Raw genomic sequence first — 27,096 nt, 5'->3', positions numbered from 1 at the left:
AAAGGGGGCACCCAAAACAAACTACCAGTGTATAAAAAAGTCTATAAAAAAAATAAGATCAAAGGCGGGCTCTCCAATACTCTCCTAAATTTAGTTTTTAGTTTTATTTTTTAATAGATGGAAAATTGTCTGATATCCTTTGAGATTACAATTTAAGTAGCTTAATTATTATTTTTTTTTTCAGTCAGATGAAAACTTTATACTTTTCTTTATATTTTTCTTAAAGCAAACTTTATTAATTCAATTGATTTTAAAACTAAAGTTAAAGAGCCACCCCTGCTTCCAAACACAATTTCTTATTCGAGCACAAAGAATGTGAGTAGAGAATTGCAATTAATTGCGTTTGTTGTGCTTGTGGCGTTGTATACATCCGACTCGTAACCCATGGCCCCTGACCCCTAGCCTCCTGCCCCTTTTGTTCTAGTTCCTTTTACGTTGGTTTGTTTTATCCAGCTCATCCCATCCTTTTGCTATCCTTACCTGGCGATGTTTGCTCAATGTGAATGCGTCCTTTGTGCTCGCGTATAATTTCGCCTTTCGGCGATTTCCAATGCAGTTTCGCATCCGAATTGTTGCTCCGGCACAGGACGATGAGCGATTCATTTGTGTAGCGCACCACGCTGTGCTCCTCCAGGCTCAGGGACAGGCTCTCGTGATGATTGCCCAAGACGGCAGCTGGAATGAAAGAGCAGAACGTGCGTTCAGTGGGTTAAAGGTCTCGTTGGGTAATAGCTCGTTAATTGCAGTCACCAAGTGGCTGTGTGTAAAATGCAAACTGAAAAGTTAAGGACAAGTTTCTACGGCAACTGCAACTCATTTGCATAACAAGGCAACTGCTCGGAGGATATTTTTTAAATATAAACTGAGATGGCAGAATTGTTTTCCTTTGTACATATTCCTTAAAGTTAAAAGCATCTAAAAAATAAATGATATTGGATTTCACAAAAAGATGGAGATTTTCTGCATTTTTGTTCCATTCTTCAATTTATTTAAAAACTAAATTTTTTTATTTTTATCCCTTATATCACTCTGTCAATTAGTCCTTCCATTTATTTGCTAACAATTCATATGCAAAAGTATGCGATTTTTTAACCATACACCGAAGTGCACTTAATGGATGGATATCCTGGCCATAGCTGGCCATAGAGTTGAGGCTCCTCTGGAAAATGTTCATTGAAATTTATCACAAGAAATTGCAATTTCATTTTGCCAATTCATGTCAATCTGCAGGAAGCAAAAGAAGTTTCAGGCAGGCAGGAAAACCGTTGGCAGGACGAAGGACGTAGCAGCCCCCAAACTTCAACTGGAGCCGGATACCTCCACAGCCCTTGGGTATGCTGCCTGGCAATATATATACGTGTGTATATAGATGCAGAAATTTCTTGCATACTTTTTAATAAAGTTTGTTGCATGCCCCAAAACTGGCAAAAGAAGGAGTAACAACAAAAACTGCGAAACACTAGCCATGGAGAAGTGTGGGGCACATGATTGCATCGTTCATTTCGTTGGCAAAACTTTTGCATCGCCTTTTTATGTCTTCGTAAATTTTATTGGCAACGGACATATTGGACATTTTGAAATTATAAATAGATGTAACGCTGCTTTCTACAGCTAGATACAAAAAATCCTGGCAATTTCATTACAGATGGTATAGCTTTCAAAAAACAACATCCTTTTTATGTACTTTTAGACGGATATGAGATGATGTGTTTGGCTTTAAGGTTTTATTAAAAATCACTGCTGACAACGGCGGAAGTGGCCAAACAATTGAGACTCTACATTACTTTTTATAAAGCTCTCGGCTCCTTTTTCAGGACATCTCTCCGCCATGTGGATTCAGTTATGGGTAACACAAATATTTGCATTGTTTGCCTTCACCTGCAGATGCCAGCATCACAGTCGCTGTTGCGTTTATATGTTAAAATGCGAAAGTTGACTGCTTGTCTGGATATGAGAATACCTGAAGATGGGGGCAAGTACAGAAGAAAAGGAACCTAACAATACAAAACTTTAAAATTAAAAAATAATTTGAAGAGAACGAAAAATTATTACTAACTAAACTACTACTAAACAATTCTCTGGAAAAGCGAACTTCTTTCATATAATTTTTAATAAAAGAGACATCCTCTGAAACCTCCTATGAATGCTTAATTCTCTTGGTGTATTATTCTTGAATCTGTTTTATTTTCTCTCTGTCGCGTTGGTGATATTTGAGACAGGGACACGGCACACGAGTCGTCATAAAATTTCATGCACAAACCAAAGTCACAGGACACGCGATCGTAATGACAGTGTCACACAGCAAAAATAACAAAAAGGATGCTGAAAAAAGAGGAGAATAAATGTAAAGCTGTGCCAAGTGCGAGGAAAACAAACAGTTAGCGCTGGATCGGAAATGGTATTCCCGGAGCCAGCCACAAGGACGAAATGAAATTATCTGACTGGCTGTTGGCATTGTTCAGCGGCCTTTATAAATGCATTATGCCATGCACTCGTGTGCACTGCAAGTGTAAAGAAAAATGGCAGCAGAGAATGCAGTTGGCAAATGGGAAAAGGTTGGCGAAAATGGGAGGCAGAGTGCCGGAGTGCCGTGGCGCGACAGGGTGGCACGATGACTGAGCTGTTGAGCGGTAACACGTGCGAGCTGCCAAAAAATGCAACCAAGCATGCAGCTCGTGGGCGACGTCCTGTGAACTGACGTGCCACGCCAACTGGTCCTGTCAGGATGCAAAAAAAAAAATCCAATATAAATGCGTGGGATATAAAGTGTTAACCTGTTAATGGATTCCATTACACATCTGCATTTAACAAATTATTGGGTCGAGCTTGTTTATGGTTTATTAATCTTAAATTGGTCATCCAGGGATCAACTTCTGTCCAAAATTTGAGACATCCATTAGCAATCATTAGAAAATTCTATTGATGTACCCACTTTTCGTTTAAAAACCATAAAGTAAAAAGTTTCCCAAAACTTTTTCCAATTGGACATTTATGGTTTGTGGCTGGACTACCGCTTCCATTTATTCATTTGTTTTTAAATTATTCAATAGGAATTTTAATGAAATCTGTGCGCCATCTTTAAGGCGGGCCTGCAATTCAATTTCCATTAGCTCAACGGAAAACTTTTTAATTATTTTCCAATGCTTAATGGTGGGAGCTGTGGGGGTTCGCGGAAATGGGAAACAGCTTTTTATTTGCTTTGAAATGCTGCAAGTTTTCCTTTTTGTGCGACATTTTTTGTTTTGAATTTACTCTGGCAAAAAAGTTTGTTATTATTTTTGGAATTTTTTTTTTCAGTCGTGTAGTCAGTGCGCACGCATGGTCTCAACTTCAATAAAAAAGTTTTAATTTTGCATTTGTAACAGAGGGTATCCGAGGGTAACAGCGGGTAGAAAAAATACAGCCAGTGCCAGCACCAAACTGCAATAACATAAAAAATCCAAGCATCCATCCAGAGTGTTTGTAGACGGGAGCGAGTGTTTTAATGTAACATAAACGCATACATATGAAGCGCACTTAACCTGAATTATAGGCGGCTTGGCCGGAACACGCATCAAAAGCCGGCCCAAAGGAAAATGCCAGCAAATAAAAACGCTCCACTCTCGAGCACGCAAATAATTGCAGCATTTGTGCGAGCTTAACCCATTTCTGTCAGGGTACTTTTTACCCTACCCCTCCCCATCAGATACCCATCGAGTCCAGGAAGTTTTTGCGAAATGCAACAAACTTTTATGTTCCCAAAAGCCCAACCCAGACGATTTTTATTTGCAATTTTAATTTCCACGAAAAATTAATGCTTTAATAGAAGCTCGCCCTTTGAGTGTGCTCCTCTAGAATTTCATTTCCAATGGCAGACAAAGCAGCTCCAGAGCACGTAATGCCAAAACATACATAAATCATCAGCGCGTCTCCGCACAGGAATATATTTCCGCTATATAATGGACGCATCCGAATTTCCAGGTACAGAGCCAGAGCCAGCCACGTCGTCGTCTTCGTCTTGGCCTGGCCTGGCCTGGTCGGCAGAAAAACAGGAAGCCAGCTTGGTTCTTTGTGGTTCTGGAAAGTGCAAAAGCGGAAGTGCCGGTACAAGAACCTGCTCTAGTTTTGGTAGCTATTGCACCTCCCACACCTTGAATAGCTAGTTGCTATGGCTTTTTAATAGTTTTCCATTTGACATCTTGGCCACTGGCAAATTTGGTAGAGTTTCAGTTTTGGTAATTAATTTTTTTTCCTGCTGTAGCCTTCCTGCTGCAAGTCGGGGCAGTTCATAAATTTTCCATTATGTGAGTGTGCACCGGAAAATACATTTATGCGTTTTTAAATGCCTGCCAGCTTATAACTCTTCCAGCTCTCGTTCTGCCCTCAGCTGGCCTTTAAGGAAGCTGCCGCATATAAATTTGAAGCTGTCGGGGCGATAAGAACCTGCAGCCCAAAGGATCCAGCAGCTACTGTCCAGTTCTCGGACGCCATGGACACTCCAGTTCCCGATTCCTCCTTTTCAACTCATTCATCAAGAGTGTGCGCCTTTGACTTTTGAAACAAAAGTTTGACACAACTTTGCTTTCCACTTGGCAGGAGAAACACTCGGCCGGCGACGGATGACAGCGGAGGGTAACTGGTTTAAACTGACGTCGTTGTTGTTAAACTCTATAAAAGTTAGAGCTACTTAAATATTTGAAACACTCGCTACATTAATCTGCGAACAGTGGATGAGTGTCAGTTGCAAATGGTATTTATGTCACGAGTGAAACAAACTCAAATCACCAACAAAAGCTCTTTGTTTTTCTAAGCAAGCTCTTCGGACAAATGAAATCTTTGAATTTTCTCAAGCAAAAACCACAAAATATCATAAAGTTTCATAATTGATGTCATTATTCATGGCCCATATCTAAACATTTATCATGAATATATTTTCTTTTCTTTTGTTATTTCAGTCCACTGTCTAGGCCACCTTTAAAGGAGCGTTTGCCATTTTCACTTTTTCGTCCTCGACACACTGGAATACATTACTTTCTGTCGTCCTCCGAGAGGACTTAGATCATTTGTTAAGCAAATTTCGCGTAAAGTTGCAACACGACAGGCGTCGCATTAATCATGGCCCATCAAATTGCATTAATCGTGGCTAATTATCTACGCGGGCTAGAGCGCAGGTTGACATCATTGGTGTCGCTAAAAGGCAAAAACAAGAAAAAAAATATCCTTATTGGATTGCTTCGCTTGAGAAGGTCTCGTGAAGTTGTAATTGAAACTGTTGTGCGCACATTGCGTATACGCAGCGTGTTACGTGCCACAGGAGTCTTGATGCCCCCGAGCTGTAAAAATAAAAATCAAATTCCTCCGCCGCTGGGATAAAGTTGCTGCCATGCAATTTTTAGTTAAAACTTTGTCTCATGTCGCTGCTAAAAATTAAAATCCAACTGAGGAGCAGAAATAGCAACAGCAACAGTAACAAAGGCAACAACTGTAACCGTAGAGTTTTGCAACTGAAGTTGTTGCTTTTTTCAGTCTTCTGCTAACAACTTTTCTGCTTGCACTTTGTCGTAAAAATAAAGTTTTACACACGCGTACGCGAGTTGCTTTTTCTATTGTATTACTTACTTGATGCCATTGTGCTTGGGTAGGAAGGAGTTCCAGGCTACGTACATGCCACATTACAGCAGTGGCGCTGTACAACCATGAGGCAGCTATGCCGCGCGGCACCGCCTTTACTGTCTTCATTTTTAGTGGGCCATAAGAAAAACTTGTCAGTTTCGGGATCCACTCGAATTGTTTTTGTTATGCCAACAAATTGCGGGACATTTGTGCGGACAATAAGGGATTTAACCCGGAGGTATGCCGAAATAATAAGCACAAGAAAACGGAATTCCAATGCATTGTTATTTTCATGGTTGTCCTGATTCGATTGTTGAGCTGTTGGCCAACACAAAAAAATGGGTGCCATGATGTCAGCATTTAACCATGCGTTTTATTGAAGCTGCACGTAATACGTTTATGTGTGTAACTACAAAAAGTTGCCCATAATCAGGTAATTAAATCCGTTGCGAAACTCTCTTCTATTTCCATAACAAACGAATTTTATTTAGTTTTTGTTTACAAACCACAATTGGTTTATTTTCATCTAACCACATGGTTTTTGGTTATTCAACGCTATTTAATTACGCTGACTGATTTCGATATTTCAGGTGGCTTTAAAATTGAAAATTCCCAAGTTTTCATTAATATTTTCAAACCCTGTCCTGTGCATCCACTAATTTTGATGATTTCCTGGCGATTACCGCAGACTAATCTCTCTAATTTAATTTGAATTTCAGCCAACACTTGGACCCACCCATTTCCGTTTCCTGACCACCTCCAGTAGCTTCCTCTGTATCCATTCCACTCCTGCAACATGCAACGTGCAACAAGGAACGGAACGAGTTGCAGGCCAGTTACCTGACTTACGGACGATTAACTCGCTTAGGAAACTGAGTCGCGCCACTTGGCTGCATATTTCATTAGCATGCAAGAAGCACTTTTAATCCGGCCAAGAGTACCAACAACAACAACAAGAAACGCTACAAGAAAAGCAACAACAAAAGCAAATAAAACAAAAACAACAGCAAATACAATGATGTTGCTATAAATCCAGGTGCGTGCATGAGAAACGCAAATTGTTCTTCAAGTTTCTCCGGAATAGTTGCGGGTGCCGAGATAGCCGAGGCGGTGGAAGTCTCCAGCTGACTGGTCTTGGTGCAATTTATAACCGCGGAATCGCAGTAACTCCGGTTGCCGGCTACAATTAATGCTCTTTTAATTAAACTTAAGTGCGCGTTCGCAATTGCTAAATTTCACCTAAGTATTTTAACTGGAAAGTAATGGTTGTAGCGGGAGAATGGCGGGTTTCACTTAAGTGGGGGGTGCATTTAAATAGTTTAGCCAACTTGAGCTCATTTCGGGGAATGTGGGCTTAATTCGTCTGATAGGGGCTTGAAAAGGCTTTTACTTTAATGAAATTTCTGGAACTAAGGATTAAAATAAAATAGAGTTTACCTCGCATGCAATCAAAGTGAGTGAAAAAATATTTATGCAAATTGAAAATAATATTGTATTATCTTCAAAGAAACTATTACCTTTATATTTTTTAGGAAAAGCACTATTTGTCCCTCACTATTTGTTCACTGCACTAGTGTAGCTCCTTTAATTTATGCTTCAAACTATTAGAACCTGAAACCAAAAAACAGGATGCTGCCACTGCCTAAGCTTTTAATGGCGTGTGCCGTGTGTGTTATGAGCATCCAAAGCCAACATAAAGAGTGTAACAAATTGAATTTTTCATCGCAGCTCTAAAATACGCTTCCACACACACGCACGCACAACCTCCGGGCAACCACACACTTAACAACTTTTTGTGCAGCGGTGGAAGAGTGGAAAATGAAAACAGGAAGCCAGAAGCCGAGACCCGGAACCATATTGAAAAATGCGACAATATTTTCCAACGGCAATGAGCTCGGGTTAGTCTCCAAAGCTCGGCTCTCGGGCTAATAGTAGCGGATAAGTGAAAATATTGTGGCGGCAGGTGGGAAAAGATTTTACCAGCCATGAGAGTCTTTAATTTATGGTCCAGAGAGTGGAGGAAAATTTCCATGATATGCACACGGATCTGTTTATATAAAAGCCTTTTCTGGCCCCACAATGGAAAATAAGAGAATGCCTTTTGATGGGCTTTGGGCTTTATTTGGGTTGGGACGCAGGAGCGGCTTGGCAGAAACCACTTAAACTGCAGCTAATTACGCCGCCATAATGAGTGCATTTATTACCAGGTGAGTGGCTCCCAGTCCGGAACGAGAGGTGGCCATTAAAAGTGATTTACTGGAAGCTCATTCCCTCAATTATGCAGAAAGGCAAAACGAGAATTTCATTTTCATTTTAATAAATATTTATCTGATGTGATTAAATTTCTGCTTACTTTCCTGATTGACAATTGCAATTGTTGACGTTTTAACTTTTATATTTGTAGCAGAGGATTCATCTATTAAATTTGCAATTTCTACCTTGGAAGACTTTTATAAATTCAATGAATGCCCAGGACTTATTTATCAACTATCCGACAACGATTGCTTTCCAACTTTTATTTGCCATTCGCCATTCACCATTCGACTGGCGCTTTCGCCTTTCGTGTAATGCAAAGTAAATGCAATGCACTCACTTTCCTCTGATTTACAGCGTCGATGGCATGACTTTGCAAATAAACTGCCACCAATTCGTCTTGATCATGGCCTCTGATTTGAAAATGCAAATGCATCCAGCACTCTCTCAATCATTCTGGGGGGAAATGATTGCAGTTGCATTAAATGCGAGTCGCTTGTCGCTCATTTCAAATCGAGCAAACAAATGCACACAAATTCTCATCTCATCACCGAGCGGCACGACCTTTTCCGTGTTTTTCCCATCAGAGTCTTTGTCTGCTGTGGGAATTTTTTTGTTGGGTTTTTTGGGAATCCACAGGATTCTGATCCGGTTCTTTGGCCATATGTCTTGCTGTGTTCAGTGCAGTGGGCGAGGGCTTAAGTAATTCATTACTTTAGTCATGCATTGTCATGCATGTTTGCCACGCTTTGGTATCCTTGCCGCTTCCCTCCAGTTCCAGGCTCTGACTTTTATGCACGTCTGGCGTTGAATTTTTATAGAATATATCCTGGCTGTGCTTGGGTGGGCTGCATGTCAAGCTCAGGGCTGCTGCTGCTGTTGCAATTTGTATGCAAAATTGTTTTACAAATTGAGCAAGAAACATGGCGTAAGCAGAAGGTACACACACATATCTGACAAAGGAAAATGTTGCACGTTGAAGAGAGGGGAGGCGACTTAAAAAAAAAAAGGAAAAGTAAGCATGCAAACAAGCACCACGTCAACCATAGACAGTTGCATTTCACTTTTCCGTGCCTGACTTTTCTTTACGTTTCTATACATATTTGAATTGCAACGCTTGCCACGGACGACGGGCGACACAGTTTCAGGTGAAAGCTGTTACCGTGCCATTAAATAAGCAAAAGTTACTGAGTCGGCCCGGCCGACTGTAATGATAATATTTGCATAATTAAGTGAGTTTGTTTTTAATTTATGGGAAACAAAAGGCAACTGATTGCGGCACGCCCACCGTCATAAATACACGCATTTTTATACACACTCGGTGCGGAATAAGTTTCGAGTGGAAGAAGATTAATTACAGTTTAACTCAGGCCCCGGGACTTTGTTGCATTGTTTCTGCTACGCAGTCGGTTATGTAATCTGCCACGGCCCACAAGAGCGAGTGTCCTTCGTCCTGACCCTGGGCTATTTTTACAAGCTTTTCCTTTCTGGGGCTTGAACAAGTTTGTAAGCCTCCTGCTGATCCACTCAAAACTGTAGCAGGTGTTTACATTTAAAAGAAATCCGTACAACGGCAGTTGGAAAAAAGTTTGACGAAGGTAAGCCCCGGAAAGTATGCTGCAGCATTTTATTGTTATTTTTAAACAGCCGGCAGCGTTGCTCTGGCATCACTCATACGCCGTGTGGTCTTCCTTCGGAATCTGAGTAGAGCTGGTAAGCTTTATTTATTTTTTAAGCAAAACTTTATTTATTTAAAATGTTTGCTTAGACTAACTGCTTTTTCCATATATAGAAATATTAACAAGGATATTCAAACTACAGCTCTCTCGGAGGAGAGACTTTCATACTTACTTATATTACTTAAATTACCCCTCTCAATTACTCAAATCTTTGGATTTTGGTTAGCTTTTGTGGCTAGCTTTGAGTATAATAGCTGGAATATTAATACGAACCAGAGCACATATTTAGAAACTATTCTTGACTACCCATTTAAGTATTCAAATATAGACTTAATATTTTGGGGTGGCAGGACTTGGCAACTTTTATCGGCAATGTTGCAGCAATTTGTCTGAGCCGAGATCGGGGCCACTTTTCGAATTCCAATTGTTCGACACTGGAGTGGAGTCCCGCATGTTCTTCATTTGTTTGTTGGACAAAGTCCACTCGACGACAACTGAGGCCCGAAGTGGAAACCAGTGGCTTGGAGTGGGAATCTCTGGTCTATTGAACGAACTTTTGCCGAAAGTGGAATTGCATTTGCTTTGCTTGAAAAACTATTATAACTTTGTCCAAACGCCGCCACGCAGCCCCAGTGTTGCCCCCACTCTCCCATACAAGAGTTTCAGTTCATCCAACTATGAAAGTACTTTATGTGAGCTAACAAAAATATTTCTTTCATTGAGTTTCGCCAGAGCCTGCCTCAGTCCCGATGCCGGAGTCCTCCTCAATTTTAGGCTGAGTGGCAAAAGCGGAAGCTGTGCCAGCACCAGCACCAGCGGCAGCCACTTGAATGCCGTCCCAAAACTTTTGTTCTCGCACAGCAAAGCGATGTTGCAGAAGGCCAAGTCCCCAGCTTGCCACCAAGTGCCTTTGTTAGCCAAGTCGAAGACAAGTTGATGCCGGCCGAGAGTCCAGTTGGTTATATGATATATGCAATTTTCGGTCGTTTTGTGCTCAAATGTTGCTTAAACTTCTATATAATTTTCTCTGTGGCGTAAGAATTTATGGACTTTCCTAATCAAGCGTCCTTATCGACCGCCATTCAAACTGCAATTATGTCAATTGGCTTTATGGTCAGTGGCCTGCACCATGTACAGTACATGGTGAAAACTATAAAATTTGATTTATTAAGTACACAAATTAACCGCAAGGGTCTGGTTGTAAATTGCGAAATACATTTTTAAATGCAAATTTGCCAGCTGATGCGGCATAAATTGTGCAACATTTGCATTTAAAATGTCATTTTAAAATAATAACTTTAAGTTCCCTCGCACATTAGCCGTGTTTAAACCTCCCCCCATTTTTGGCCGCACAAAAAGCCATCATAGTTTTTAGTACTTTCGGTGTACACACACATAAACAAATAAACAAGCCGCAGACTGTGGCATATGGTTGCCGTATATGTCTATGTGTATGTGTTACACTTTTTGCCGGCCTGGTGATGTAATATTCGGTGGCACTGTTGTTGCTTTTGCATATCCTTTTTTCTTGTGCTTTGTTGGTTATTGTTTGTTGCGCTAGTTTTGTGGTCGCGCTTTGTTTTGCAACAGACAATGGCACGGAATGCTAAAAATCCTGGCAAAAAAATTCATGCTTACGCAAGACACCCATCCATGGTATCCTCCTTTTCCTGCTGCTCAGATCTGCTCAGACCCGCCCACCAATTGTTGCAGCCAGCGCCTGTATAGTTGCATTCTCGTGTATGCAACGTCAGCACGAGGCAAGTTTTAATTACGTAAAATATTTTTGCGTAGTCCTGCCTCGCTCCCTCTAATCAACTTAAAAGCCAGCATCCGGCTACCATCATCCACACAAAATTGTAATTCGGCAACGTGCAACGTCCGAAATGGTGCAGGTCGTCTTGCAACTCCGCGGCACTTCAAAAGACCCGAAAAGCTGGTTCATGCCAGGAGCTTAACAAAGTCAGACATCAGTTTCTTTTCTGAAAACTCATGCAACTGGTTCTGGTAATTGTAACATTTTTCAGTGCAATTTGTTGAGTTAAAATACAAATTATGAGTGGGAGGTTATGAAAAATAAAATATTTCTCTGACTTTTCTGATTAAATTAGCTTAGTAAGTCAGAGAAGATTAGCAACACTTCCCCATAACTTGTATTTAAACTAGTTTAAATTGCAACAACTAAAGTGTATTTAAAGGTTTGTGTCTTGTATGGCCCAAAACATGTTTCCGTTTTTGGGTTTGTTGTTATGTAATTACTTGCCGAGTGGCGTACGCAAAATGTTTGAGCCGGCAGTTGTCTAAGCGACGGCAGCAACAGGAGCACCAAAAATCACCAAAAGCAGCAGCAGCACGAGCAGGAGCAGGAACAACTGCAGACACGGCGCCCTAAGTGCTTTTTGACATGCAGCCAACATACTTGCATGTGCATTTATGAATGGATGTGTTTGGTAGGTGCGAACATTTATTAACATGCATGTGGCAGAGGCGGCAGTAAAAGCAATTTAGTTTACTGCAAATGTTGGGCTGGCCTGGCGGTGCATTGTTCTGCTGCCTTCAGCATTTTAGCTGATTCATGGCTAAACGTTCTGCGGCAAACAGTGCGTATGATTGATATCGCAGGCCACCTACACTGTATGTGTGCCTGTGTGTGTTTGTGCGAAAATTGAATTCACAACTTGGTAGGTAAGCTGAAAGCCGCTTAACCTATGATACCACACGCCCACGCACACACCAGACGGCAACACGGCAAACAAAGTGGATACATCCAATAGATATTGTACTGCTGGGGCAGTCTCCAGCCGGCATAAATCACAAGTCACCTGACCGCTTGAGTTCGTGCTGATATTTTGGCTAACAATTGTTAATCAACTCCAGACATGATGGGGACAAAGTCGCCCAGCTGAACTGGGGCCAACCCAGGAGCCAACCTTGGGTCCTGGGAAATGTTTGCTAATGTGAAACGACCAACTGACGTTTGCGTGAATGAAAGTTATTTTGCCGGCAGTGGGCCATCCATCGATCAATACAACCTTTTGTCCGATCAGCGGAACAAAATGGAATACTTTCAATCGATTTCAATTGCCATAAATTGCCACATTTTGTCAATGTGCATAGAAGAGTCAGTGCAATAATGTGCAATTGCATTTTATTCCATTTGATTCACGACGTGTCATTGATTGGATTATGCAAATGTCTTCTATAAATGGCTAATTGAAATCGCTGACACAAGACAAATTCCCATCCAGAACTTTCTGCGCCAGGTGCCAATTATCGAAGCCATAATTACTGTTCACTGGATTTTTTGCCAAGGAAACTTTGGGTTCCCCCCCTTAAAGGGAATTTCAAATTGAAAGTTTCTTGCTCAGCAAGGATTGGCAAATTCAATTTTCACACATTTGAGAATTTTGTGGAGAGAGCTTCAAAGCAAAGCATATTTGCTCGGTTGTTTCCCTGTGGGAACAACTCGGCTTTCTTGGAGTAGTTTTAATTAACAGATGCATAGCTTTTGAATTGCAATGCAAATGCACAAGACTTTCAAATGGCTCCAATTACAGTGTCAACATGGGAAACTCGATTTCGTCCTGGGAAGATGTACTCAGAGAAGTCAAGGAATTAATTATTATATACATAACCATGCACTCAACGTGAAATTTCATTTTTAGGACTCTGGAAAACGCATTCTAATTCAATTAAGGCTTATGAAAAGTGTGGCTCTGCATTCGAGCAATAAACTTAATGAGTCCGTCAAGCTTTCACCATTATCAGAAACCCATTTGATGGCAACTTTCGATGCACTTGTCCATCCAGCGGGAACAGCATTTTCGCGTTTTCATTTTCAATTAGCGATCTGTTTTGATGGCCGCATTATGCTGGCAGATTGTTTTGCATATCTGCCAAACACAATTTCAGCTGCAATTACAATTGCAATTGGGGCTGCATTCATAATCAATTGTTGGTTGTTTTCACAGCTCGCCATGGATGGCCAGCTGATTTTTGGCATTGGTTCTGTCCCGTCTAATTGCAGCCGCTTTCTCCATTCGCGAAATAATCAGCGTGTGCTGACATTTTAAATAAATCATTCCAAATACATATATGGCTCTTTTGAGGTCTCTGTGATGTTTGTAATTGTAAACAATGTATGCGGTGCACCGCATTCGCTAATTGAAGTGTCAGGCCGACAACGTGGCGTATGCGTAATGTTTGCTGTTGTGTGAATAATGTCGGTTAGCATAAAGGCCAATGACATTAGATTGCAAAATGTGTGACATGTGTGCAAAAATTAAATTTCACCAAAAATGTTTTCAAGAATTCAAACACATTTGCATTCTAGTGTAAAAATTGTCTCTCCCCCCGCCACTTTCAATGGATTTAATTCAGTCACAGTTTCGGCTGAAAGTTTCTCCTTGTGTCGGCCTAAATTGAGCATTTTCATGCATGCACGAAACTAGTACTGAAAGCCAGCAATTGTCACGACAACTGGCTGCTTCTAATTGCAGTTTGCTGGCAGTTATCATCCAGGCATTCGCATAACATCAACTTGACACATTTCGGCAAATTTCGAGTTAACTTCTCCGAGCCTTTTTGTGATGCCACAGAGGAGTATGTTGAATGTGAGTCGCCTTGGTAGGATGTATCCCGAACAATGATGAAACACACGAAGAAAAGCAAATAAAAATCCCTCTGTTTCCAAATATTCGAACAATCGATCTTAAACGCTCCCCAAATAAATGAAACTAAAAAACAATATTTACTTTTTATTGTTTATAGTTATGGTAATTGATTGCTTTTCATGTTTTATGTACAGACTGCATTTTTCAATAGCTTGTGGCTGATTACTAATTGGTCTTTTGCCATGTCCTTATTTATGTGTGCCTTCCTGCTAGCAATTTGTCCAGTTTATTTGAGGTTTTCTGGGCAAATACTGCCATATCCTTGCAGGACAAAACAAAAACACCAGTAGGTTGTGGGTTGAAAATTATTTTTCGAAACTTTTTCATACACTGACCAAGTGTCGAGAGCTGTCAAGAGCAGAGCCGAAACCGACATCGATACCATAACCAAAGCCCAAAGGACCAGAACCAGGGACCAGCAGCAAGGACCCAATGCATAACACTTTGACCAAACAAAGTTGTTTACACATTTTTGGTTGCTCAATTTCTAATGTCAACACAGAGGCAACGGGCAACGGCCAACGACAGCTCACCGCTCACATCCAAGCCATCCGGGCCAGGACCAGCTAGCTGTTTGTTCTGGTTGTCCTTGGGTTATCCTGTTTATGGGGCGTCCGCCACAGTTTCTTCTGATTTCTGGCCACTGGTCTGCAATTTAAGTAACGAAATTCACGCCCCATCAGAAAAACGAAAAGTTTCCTTGGCCGTGCCCCAAATACGCGGTTGGTGATGCTGTTGCAGGATAACTCTTCCGGCAGCATGGCCTCCGTATGCAAATGAGCTGCCGGCACGACTTGTCGCGACTTTATGGCCCGATGCAGATGCACTTTTTTACGAGTGCGGCTGCAGTGCTAAATTACAGTCGCGCATTAAGGCTAATCCATTGCAATGATGACGTTTAGTGGCCTCGGCGACAGTTGTGCGAACTTTTATGTGCCATAAAAATGCCAAGGAACAGTGGGCAGAGAGCTGTGGTTTCTAAATGTAACAAAGTCATCTAGAAACAATTTACTATTTATAATTTAAATAATGCCTCTCAAGGCTCAAGGCAAGTCTAAGCTAGGAGAAGAGTCTTTAACTTCTACTTCTCAAAATTATCTATTCCACTGTTACTTAAACTTTTTTCTGGCTTCGATGCCTGGCAGTCTTGTGCTAATTTCGATTTAATTTTATTTCAGCTTCAAATTTTTATGTTCCTCGACTTGGCTTGGGGTCGTGCAGGCGTTTGGCCAGGACTTGGCAGGATAGGCCAGGACCTCCTCCCAGTCTGCATATGCCATGCATTTAAATAAAAATTTTCCTGTGTGCGTGAGTTTTTGCTATTTCATTCAATTACTGACTCTGGTATGACCTGGTATGTCTATGCCTGGGTCGTTGCCCGGGACCTGGGAATGTGTGAGGCTTTTATGGCCGACTGGAGCCTGTCACATTTGCTTATGCCTTGGCTTAGGTCAAATTATGTTTGACTATAAACGGCATGCGAAATTTCGGACAAAGCCCAGGGCACATCAATTTTAATCAAAGCCAAAGGAACGTGCTCAGCATGCAAAAAGCCCTGCTGCTCATCGAGCCCTCATCATCATATCATTCTCATGGCATCATGGCGCAAAAGTTGTCAGCTTCTCTTCAGTTTTTCTTCCCTTTTTTGGTTTTTTTTTTTTGACAACACTTTTTAGAAGTCAAAAGCGTCGCAGTAAATCAAAGCTAAGCCCTTGGCGTTGATGACCATTCAACGTCACGAGGAAACGATTCCAAGGAGACCGGATAGATGCATCTGTTGGCCAACTTTGAACTTGCACTACCAAGCTTAACCCTTTAATGCCGTTATCAGCCTTCCCATTTCACTTGGCTGGCCCGGCTTGAACTTTGTTGGGTTATTTTCCCTTGTCTTTCCTAGCCTTTGGCTCGACTCCGCCTCGGCAATTGCACAATCTCTCCTTATTTTTTTTTGTTTCCACTGTATTTTGGCTTAGCCTCGGGGGGGCTGAGTTAAACCTGGTCACTTGACCCGTTCAAATCCCGTTCCCCGAAGCGGTCGAAAGGAGAAAGGCCTTCGAGAAGTATCAAAGTCGATTTGAGTCTCAGAGTTTCTAGAGAAAAAGATCAGAACATTTTAAAGCAAAAAGGGTTTCATAGAAAATAATAATCTTTCAGTTACTTTTCTGGAAATATCTATATGAGATAAAGTTATTATCTCATTTAATTTATTATTAAATAAATTAAGAGGAAGCCTCCTAGTTACAACTTTGTCTTCCATAATGCTCTCCTGCAAGTTAATGACATTGCTGACTTTTGAGAATGTGCCATCACACATCAGTCCTGCTCTGAGCCGTCGGGGCCAACCAAAAATGAACAGTCAGCCAGGAGCCAACAACCAGCAACCGAGACTAAGCCCTCTGTGCTTTGAGGAGTTCCTGCTCGGTCTATTACCTTACTACGACTTCCTGGCCCTGGGATCTCTGGCTGGAACAATGTGTCCCGCCTAATCCTTTTTATGCCCGACTATTATTACCAGCAGCAACATAGTTATGGTTCTGCTTGACGAACCGTCTCTGTCTCCTGGCCGCCTTTTTGTAAGCTGCTTACAGCTAGAGTGGAGTCCTTCCCTCTCTCGCCCCCAAAGAATTTGTCTCAATTTCAGCAATTGACATTCTGCTTCTGGTGGCAACTTTAATATTTATTAGCTGTAACCCAACCGACTTCAAAGCTGAATGGCCAACATTCAAATTCCCCATCGACAGAATTCATATTTTATTTATTCATCTCCTAGGGCAGTCCTAATTCTGTTTGACAGTCAAATCAAATAAGAAAGGATATTCAGCCATTTACTTGCAACCACGGAAACTAAGAGAGTGCCAACAGAAAAATAATCGCTTCAAGTTTGTCAACTTTAAGGAATTTGATTGAAGGCATTTGAGCAATTTAAAACCGAAAATAACATTGGCGTAGCCATTTAAGACTTACAAACTGTTTGTTTATATAACGGACGACCACAAAAACCATCGAATTTGGCAAAATGTCAGAATGCGGTTTTTGCCACTAAGTTTTACGTATTTGTGCAGCCAAGGCAAAAGTTCAAAGGGCTGCGGTGAATGGATAAGTTTGCCGTACCCTCTCTGAGCATGTAGAAAAAAAAAAATAGAAAACATTGACAAGGACCCTGGGGGCGGGATTGGTAGTTGGGAGTTGGATAAGGGGCAGTCGGTCCTCCTGGCTGTGGCTGAAAAGTTGCCCCAGCCAGCATGTGTTGCAATGAGTTATAGTTTTCTTAGTACCCACCGAAAATCAATATCCCTGCTCGAGGAGCTGCACCAGGAGCTACCCAAACTGTACTCGTAATTTTTGGAAAAGTCCAAACCAATTGCATTTCCGTTCGACTGACAAACAGCAGCATCCGAATAAGTGTTAGTGGAGCTGGGCGAGTGTGTGTGTGTGTGTGTGCTAATCGTTGCATATCAGTTACGCGATGCACGTTCCGTTGGTGCCTTTTGCTGCCACCGCCACTTGTTCTTCCAGCGCAGGTTGCATCTGCTTATTGCCACATAAATCAACCAATATGCCAGACAGAGAGCTGCATGCCAAAAAATTCTACCGCCCCTCAGTGTATGCTAGTGCGGATGTGTGAGCGAGTGTCACGCCTCTGGTGCGGAACATCCGCATCCGTATCCGCAGGCGTATCCGTACGGCTGGCTGGTTGGCTGAATGGCTGGCAGGCACGTGTTTCATCTTAAACGTAATATGAGTGGCATCCTCGTTGTCCTTGGCAGCTCTCCTAGTCCTCCATGACATATGAAAATGGCTCCAACCATAAATCCAACAAAATTGCGTCTATGACTTCATAATTTCCACGTGAAAAACAGTTTAAAGTTCAATTTGCCGATGCCATCAACCATATGGAAGACAATGACAAAGTAATTTCTTTTTTTTTGGCAACGATTTTAAATTGGATTTTGGGGTGACACACGTGTGCCTTGAATTTCTTCGTAAATATTTATGGGTTTATAAATATTTTATATGGAATTTGATAAAAATAGCTTTGAGATTCAAGGTAGGGGAACAGATCTTAAAATGATTTACAAACAATATACCTTTAAGCGGTAAACAATTCCATCCTGGCTGTCACAGTTGCATTTCTGACAGACAGTCAGACTCGGTGTCGTCAACACGGAAGTTGCTTTTGTATTTCCGGTTGTCTCGGTGACAGTGCCGCCATTGCAACTCGTCGCCTATTTGTCGCCTGTCATACCCACACTATGCACACACCACCCACACACACAAACACTTAGCTGCAGTTATACAAATACTGAAAATGAGATGCCAAAATAGTGGCGTTTATAGTTAACATGTTGAAGGTAAATGAGTTCTGCTCCTCCACTTGATGTTTCGGTTCCAGTTTTGTTTTCAAATTCAAATTTTTGGCTTAATTGTGTGCTTTGTGTGACATTGCCAGGACATTTGCATGGAGATCCAAGTGCCATTCGCTGGTGATTAAATTTTCAGTTTTCAGTTTTACGGCTCCATTTTTCGGTTGGGATGATGGAGTTCGGAGCTGGGGAGCACACCACTCGGGCTCACTAATTGAAATTGCTTTTTCAAAAGCACTTTTGGTTGGATACAAAGATGTCGTCGTTATATTTCGCCCGCACATGGCCCACGGCATCAAATTAACTCATTATAATTTTAGGTCGGGGCGAAGGATCCCAGGCCTCTTTACTACCACCTCCACCGCCGCCTGTGTGCTGTGTATATCCAGTGCCCCGAAGTCCCTAGGCAAATTTAGTTTGGAGCTTGGCAAATTGAAAATTTGTTTGGGAAAACTCGATTGCAGCATAAATAGTTTAGCCGCGCAGCTGCAGCTGTGACCCGGTAAGCATACGACCCGTTGTCCGGACGGAGCTTATTAATTACCGCAACGATGTCGATATGTCGACCACCCCCCCACCCGATGGCCTCCGGCTGCCTGCCAATGGAGCATCAATCAACATATCTATAGATATATCGATGCATCCGGCACATCGATGGCGCTTCCTTTTTGTATCTGTGCTGTGGGCATTAGATTTTAATTGCACGTAATTAAACATGACTGGCTGCTGATGCCAACTGCTCGGGACAACGTCAGTGGATTTATTACAAAGGAAATCTGATTGACGTCGAGCACTTTCCTCGAAGCAATGCGCCGCGAAATGAAAGGATTTTCCAACGCCACTTCCTCGACCGCAACAGACATAAAACGGCCATTGACATTAAAACCATCAATAAGCGAGCTCTAGACGTCAGTTGCTGGCCAGATAGAGCGGCACCGAGCCAGCTAACAAGTGCAGCCTGTAATTGTACACTCACTTGCAGTGTAAGCTACCCCAATCAATTATAATAAACTTCAAGAAAATAACTATTGAATGAAATCAAGCTATTGTAGCTTCACCATAAATAAGAAAATGTCAGAATGCAAGCCTATATTTGTCTAATTGCTTGGTCTTAGACAGAAAGAACTCTTTCCTGTTATATTTTCCTCCCTAAAAAACTCTTTCCTTAACCTTTAAATTCCATATTTCTCGTCCAAGTTTTAAACTCCCACTGGCAGTAAAAAAAACAGAAGGGGGCTCATAAAACTTTTCCAGGAGCAAGTCCCCCCCATAAAACCATAATGGCTGCTGCAATTTGACAGCTGTTGATGGATTCGAAAGCTGCAAAACAGAACTATAACTAGCATGTCACTGGGGCTACAACTTTAATGCCTGAGAAGGAGCCAGCCCGGCCTGGGAAATCAATACGGTTGGGCGGGCAGAACACCCGATACCGCGACCCACTGGATTTATTCGAGGCCAAGCCGGCGAAGGAAATGCCAGTGACAAGCGTCAGAGTAGCAGGATGCTGAACGTGGCAGTGGTTGGCGGTGGCGCAACACCAACAATAACAACTGGTGGCGCCACGAAACTGCGACGCCATTTGTCTGCCCAAATAGGAAGCAACTCTCGCCCAAAAAAAGGAAGAAAAATATTAGAAAAACGAGCTGCGGGCATGACCTAGAAAAATAGAGTTGGGCGTCGAAAAATGAGGTAGTGGCAACGACCACGGAAAAAGACGGTTAAGAACGAGAAAAGCCGTGTGCGTGAGCCCCTATAATGAATTGATTTATTGGCATTCAATTCTTCGCAGACCATAATTAGATTTTGTTTTCGCAAATTGATTGAGTACCCAGCTGATTGCAAGCTCATTTGTTCAGGCCAAAAGGCATGGCGGGATAATGTTTATAATTTAATTAGTCTTCATTTGAGCCAATTTACATTGATATCGATGGCTTACTGCAATATGCATGGCCAGTCTTTGATTTAAGCGCAGAAAAATTCATTTCAATTAATTTCAATGAAAGGCCAGACCAGAAAAATGTTGCATCTGTGATTAAGTCGTAAACAAGCAGCCTTTAATAGGCATTAAGTGATAATAGCCAGAACATCCTTTTTATTTACATATGTTAAGGGTCTTAAATCGAAACCAGGTTCGGATTATGCATATTTAAAAGCTCTTACAAAACGTCAAACCCTTATCCTTTTCCACATTTCCTTTCATGCCTTCATAAAATTTACATTTTTTCCATCTGATATCTACGTTTTGATCTCATTCATATTCAAAATCTCTTCCCCGCTCGGCTTTAAATGGTTTAATTTTAGCAACATGACTTCATGGCAATAGTATTGATTTCCCGCTGCTGCTTGCCAAAAATTCCTCCGCGAATGGCCAATGCCAAGAGGTTGATGTGGCTGGTTTTGGAGCTTTATTGAGGGTCGACTGGCGCCGTCTGGTCGCCGGAGAGCAGTGAACAAAGTGTAACCTTAACACCCCCTGTATCCGCCGTTTGTTCCACCAGACCTCAACCCCTCGGAGCCAGACAATGGACAGACAGCGCCGTTTCATTACAGGAGGCGGAGCGTAGGAAAAACAAACAACTTTTCCTGGCGGCGGCGGTGGCGGCAATGCTGCTGATAAAGCATAAAACTGTCGTCAAGGCTTTGCCAGATTTTCCCGTACTTGGTAAGGGACAGAACGGAGGCATTTGGTACTTTTATATAACAAACAAAAAGGGGTCTGATAGTATTAACAAATTATGAATTTCGGATGTGAAAATATATAGGCTTTAATAAGAAAATGCCTAAACTCATTATAGGGTATTACTTAAAGTCTCAACTTTTTCTTCGCCCGCCATCTGAAATTGAACTAAAACGTGGGCCACGACAATTCCCGCATGTGTTTGTATCTCCAGTATATAGAACATGGTGGGGCGTCATAATAAGGCTAACACAATGGGCAGGATTAAGTGGGTCTAAAGTGCAATGTTCTGGCCCTTTGTTAGTGCCCTTTGTCATTGCATTTACCGCCCAGCAGCCCGAGGGCTGTTGCTTGTTTGTTGCGCTTTTGTGTTCCCAACAACAAAAGAGCATCATCATCGAATTGGTAACAAAACTGGGTAAAGGAGAAAAGGACTCCGCAACTGAGGCGGAAATACGTGTGCATGTCCTTGTTTGGTCTAGTGGCTGCAAGGCACAGTCCTTGTCGTGCCAATGGCAACTGGATTTATATGTATTAATGCGCTTTGTCTTGATTCCCGCCCCGATTCCCATTGCAATTGCAAAGTAAATGCCCTAATGCGCTTATCCTTTTAGCGCCAGTTGGGCATTTGTTCAGCCACCCATTTCCCGAGCCCATTTCAGACCACCTCTCTCGTTGGGTGGACGACCTCTTTTCCTGATTTTTCTGCAGATATTTTTTTCTCACCTTTTTTTTCCGGACTGAGCAAATATTGTTGCTATCACAGTCGTTTGGTTAGGAAATAATTTGAATACTAAACGACTTGCTTACAGTGGAAGTGAGAACCGAATAACATTATAAGTGGGTAACTTTCAGGACAAAGGAACAAGTTTCAAGTTGCCTTTGGTTTTTGTTTATCAAGGCTTACTTGGGATGGAAGTTTTCTAAAAACTGTTAAAAGGTAACTATGATCGTTGGTCATGCATATCTATCGTTTCATATATTTTTATAGAATTTATTGGTAAAATCACAACACAAACTTTAAATGACCTTAATCCTGGAGCTGTTCTATGTGCAGGTCATATTTGCAAAAGTTATACTCACATATAGAGCCATCCGAATCCAGTCAATTTTCGCACTCTCACGCGTCAGTGACCGATTTTTTTTGCTGCGATTGAACTTTGGCCTTTTGACAGACTGGAGGTAAAAGGCAGTGAACCATCCGGCTGCCAAATATTTGCACAGTTGTTAAATTCCATCAATGGTGTGTCACAGCCAACAACTCTGACACACGTCACTGCTAACCAGTCTGGTGAATATTCTTTATTCTTTTTTCCGTTCTGCAATCCAAACTGATTCAATGGCCCTCCATATGGGGGACTTACACGAGAGCCCTAACTATGCTAATTAACGAGCAATTAAGCCAGCTGAGAAAGTTTCGAAAACACAGCTGTTGCATGCACAGAAGGAATAATACGGAAAAATTCTGAAATTAAAAAGAGTAGAGTCGGAGCCAGTAAAGTAAAGCTAACTCTGCCATCAGAGCCACAAAATGGCGGACGGGCGGCTTCCGCTTCGAAGGCAAAGGGTGGAAAAATAAGAGAAGGACAAGATTGCGTGGGCGGTGAGCTTTTGCCGGCGTCGAACGCCTTTGTTTATTTAAGCCAATATCCGTTATTTAAGTTGAGTTTCCTTCCGCCAGACAATTGTTGTTGCAGTTGTCAGCTGTTTGTTTGGCTTTTGTTTGAAATATTTAGCGCCCGGCTTGCACCAGGCGAGTGCAAACAGCAAATAGCAAATAGCGCTACTATTTGGACAAAAGTTCAGCGCCGACACAACAACTTTATTCGGCAAAGGCGGTGCAGTGCACTACTGCAGTGGACAAAGTTCGGCCAAAGGAAGTGTGAACTTAGTTCAGCCATTATATAAAGTTTAGCGGCACTCGTGCACACCAAGAACGACACACAATCCAATAAATTGCCGTACAAAATCTCTGTCAAATTTTCCATGAAAAGGACTCTGTGAGAAATTAAGATTATTAAGGGAAGTGAAATTTTTTCAAATCCAGTAGGCTGTGGCTATCATCTGTCTAAGACCTCCAGTGTTTCGGTTCTGCTAGCTCATTCCATTTTACCTTTTACACTTTTGTAGTCACAAATATCAAAAAAGTTATTTCGAAAAATTAAAAAAAACGTTTTCCAAATTTGAAGTATGCCCCTGCCGCAATATCCGACATTAAAAATGTATCGTCCCAAGAGACGACCGTCGTCTCACCGACGTAGAGGACCATCCAAGGATGGGAGACGGACCGCCCTCAAACGCTGGAATGATAACAGCCGTCTGCCGAATAAAGTGTTGCTCGGGTGTGTCAATGCCAAGTCGGTAGAAACCATCGTTAAGCGCAGACGTTCTAATGCCAAGAAACTGAGTGAAGCTAAACACAAGCTTTCCAAACTCATGAAGGCAAAGTCTAAATATGTGAGAAAGAGATCCCGTTCCACCAAAACGCAGACGACTAGGATGGTGCCACAGCCAGAGCCAGAGCCAGAGCCGGAATCGGAGGCGCAGAACTTATCATCTAGCTATGAATTTAATACTTCTTGGTCCGCTTCCACCTTCCAAACCGATTTCGAGCACCAGTCTTCGATTGATCCTTCTGTCCGCCCCAAGTGCAGGATGCGTTCTGTCCCGAAGAAAAAGGAAGTCAAGCGCTCAGCTAGGAAGAAGATACCTACGATGAAGGCAAGTGCCTGCAAGCGCGCCAATCCGAGTAGTCCCAGCCGCAAGACGACCAAAACCACAAAGAAAGTTGCCAAGAAGACCAAAACCGAGCAAGGGAAGCCGAGGGTCACGCGAATCCAGGAGATCTGCTCCGAGGTCGTCCGCCGGCCCTGGTGGCGATTCTGGAGCCGTGACAATGACACGCAGCTCCCTGACGCGGGCAATCATTTTGTTACACAGAAGTCACAAGCATCCCGAAAGAAGGAAAATATCGAAACTAGCAATGAATTCATTATACAGGATAGCTCCATAATTGATCTGACCAAGGAGCCTCCATGCAGGGTACCCCAAGGAAGAGTGAACAAGCGGATCCAGGTGCCTTCCGAACCGTAGGACGTATCTGGGATGATGCAGGCGTACTTTGTATTCAATAATACACATCCAATGTTAGGCTCCCAAGGACAAATAATTTGGCAAGTCCTTGGGAGATCAAGTAAATAAAAGCAGAATTATAAAAAAGTTGGTTTTTCCCATAAGGTATCTGATCCAAGTAGACCATGGGTCAAATAGCATGTTTGGGATTGACTTTCAATCAAACTGCATAGAAATTAGTCCGTTTCTAGAACCCAGACTTGCTATTAATTTCCAACCTCAAAGCATCACGGCCTCAAGAAGCACTCACGGGCAAATTTTCCGTGTATTCAGCGCTTTGGAACTTTGGACAAATTGCATAATAAACACGCTGCCAGGCAGCCAACACTGCAACAAGCAACGGCCAGGTCCATTATGCACCTGCAGATGGTCGAAAACTTTGCCATTTCCATTATCAGTTCAGGGGGCGAGGTGGAGCGGCAACATGTTCGGGCTAATTAATGTCAGATGCCATTGCCGGCTATAACTTGGCGAAGGCTGGGCCATTTTGTTTTCCACCCATACTCGGGCAATTGAAATTTAAGGCCGGAAGTTTATTGTGGCAACAATGGTGCCGGGAGCTGGCTAAGAAACGCTGACCAGAACAGCTCCGCCTGGCATTGTGTGGAACTTTTTGTGTTCGAGAATAAATCCCAGTGAGTATAAATGAAATGCAAACTTTTTTCCGGTAAGCTGACGTTCTAATTGTTGTCTAGCAGTCCGAGTTTCTAGCTCCTGTTGTTTTGGATTATCCGCCCAGGGCGGATATCTCCGGTATTCCCTCCAGTTTCCATTTTCCTCTTTAAATAATTTAACAAAAAACATTTGTGCTTGGGCATCTTTAAGTTGGGAACATAATGAGCCACCGCATTGGAAATAAAAGAATGGCGCTGGGTTACGTGCTCCTGCCAACATAATTGCGCTTAAAATCGTTTAAGTGTTTTATAATCCGCCCTCTCATTTTTTTGCCCACTCCTGCCAGCTTCTGTGGCCGATTTAAACGAATGTGCCATCCATTCTGGCAGAAATCTGAAAAAAATAAGCGAAAAAAAGGGAGAGCAAACCAAAATGGCTTTTTAAAGCGTTGCCCATGAACGATCCTTTCAGGACATTTGCTTGTGCTGGTCAGTTAAGGCTCTTATGAATGCTCACACACACACACATACGTGCCATTAAAAGCGAAGCAAATTTTTGCACGCCGTTTGCGGATTTTTGGCGCTTTTCTTTGTGGCCACCATTAAACCACCAGTGGCCAGTGGTGTGCGATTCGCCAGCGGTGCATCAGCCACGAAAGTGGGTTAATTACACTCATTCGTGTTGCGATTACAGATCCAAGAAAATTAGCTTGCAAAAAAGATATTCAATTAAGTTCTTCACAAAAGGCACCGATTGAAATAAATTATTTTTGTCCGAGGACATTTTTGTGCTCCTAGCAAGTGGACCAGAAATAAATATTTAAACAAATACCGGCTTCCCTTTTCGAAAATTTGTGACTTCCTTCCGTTCAAATATGCCTGTCATTTGACTTTTTATTTGTCCACAACCAACCTTAAACCTTAAAGGCCAGCCCAGAATCTATGAAATAAATGAAATTTATTCATACATTTTCAGCATATAAAAATAAACTCGGTGAACCTTTGAGCTTCCGCTCCACATTCACACACAACTTGCCACCAATTGAGGTCACAATTGTGTGTGAGTCTAGCATAGAAGTGAGGGTGTGTGTGTGTGGGAGTGTGGGATAAATCCGTCTGTGGACCCAAATACATTTCATCTCAAACACTTCCCTGGGCAACCACTCGACGCACCACTTGCTGGAATTCTGAAAAAAAAGTTCCCACTTACCCGGAACTTAAGACACTCAAGTGCTGGCACACATGCACCGAGCAACAGATACATTTGTATCTGCACCAGCTGCGCCTCCGTATGCAAATGTGGCAAACAAATACAAACACAGATACATTTGAAAGGGGTGAGCCACTTAGGTAGTTGGATGCGGATACCTTTGGCTTTTTATGCACCGTACCACCTACCTGAAAGAGACAAACAAACAACAAATAAACATAAGTTATAATGTCGAGATCCTGTGGCTAGTCACATGAATATGAATGTATTTTATTTTTACATATTTATTTCCTTTCTCTTTTTTATATTTTGTAGACTGTGTGTGTTCTCTTTCCTGGGGAAGTGCGCTTATTTAAATGGCAAACAAATAGACAGGACCGGAGCACATCTTTGCCCAGAGAGTTATGTAACTGAAACTGACGACAGCAGAAGTTGCCCCGCCCCGACCCTCGTCCGCCCTTTTCCCGCCACTCGTTCTGGTGTCTCATGTCCTGCGAGACGTTTGTAGAGCGCTTAAATCTTTAGAAAATATCTAAATTGTTCTCTATGGCTTTTGTGTCAGCTGTCTCGCCCAGACAATGTGCATCAATGTGTGAGTGTTCTCGGGTATCTGCTAGAGTCTACATACATATATGTGAGTATCTGAGCTTGTGTCATGCATTATGCTGTTTTTGACTTTGCCACAAACTACGTAAAAATGTCCTTCTCGTTTGTCCCAGTGCCTGTGAAATGAACTTCATTGTAAGCCGCTCTAGGGATTTTCTGTGACAAATGAAATTTATAGTTCTCCGATCCCCATGGCTCCCAGGACAACAAAACTGCAACGCTGCAAATCTCTGAATGCCGGAAATCTAATTCATCTTTCAAATTAGTAACGTATTTTTCTGCATATGGGATTT

The 27,096-nt window shown here is 42.2% G+C and overlaps 1 protein-coding gene across 1 annotated transcript in view; it reads right to left on the bottom strand.

The window, feature by feature from the left end:
* Nucleotides 1-27,096, bottom strand: part of LOC6506520 (igLON family member 5) — a 56,110-nt gene that overhangs the window by 2,532 nt on the left and 26,482 nt on the right. The window contains exon 2 of the mRNA XM_001965157.4: nucleotides 481-675. Within this exon, the coding sequence (XP_001965193.1) occupies nucleotides 481-675 (195 nt within the window). The remainder of the gene's footprint in view (nucleotides 1-480; nucleotides 676-27,096) is intronic.

This window comes from Drosophila ananassae, chromosome 3R (assembly GCF_017639315.1).
Source record: "Drosophila ananassae strain 14024-0371.13 chromosome 3R, ASM1763931v2, whole genome shotgun sequence".
Lineage (NCBI taxonomy): Eukaryota > Metazoa > Arthropoda > Insecta > Diptera > Drosophilidae > Drosophila > Drosophila ananassae.
The sequence above is the reverse complement of the archived record's forward strand: the minus strand, read 5'-3'. Positions and strand labels throughout refer to the sequence as shown.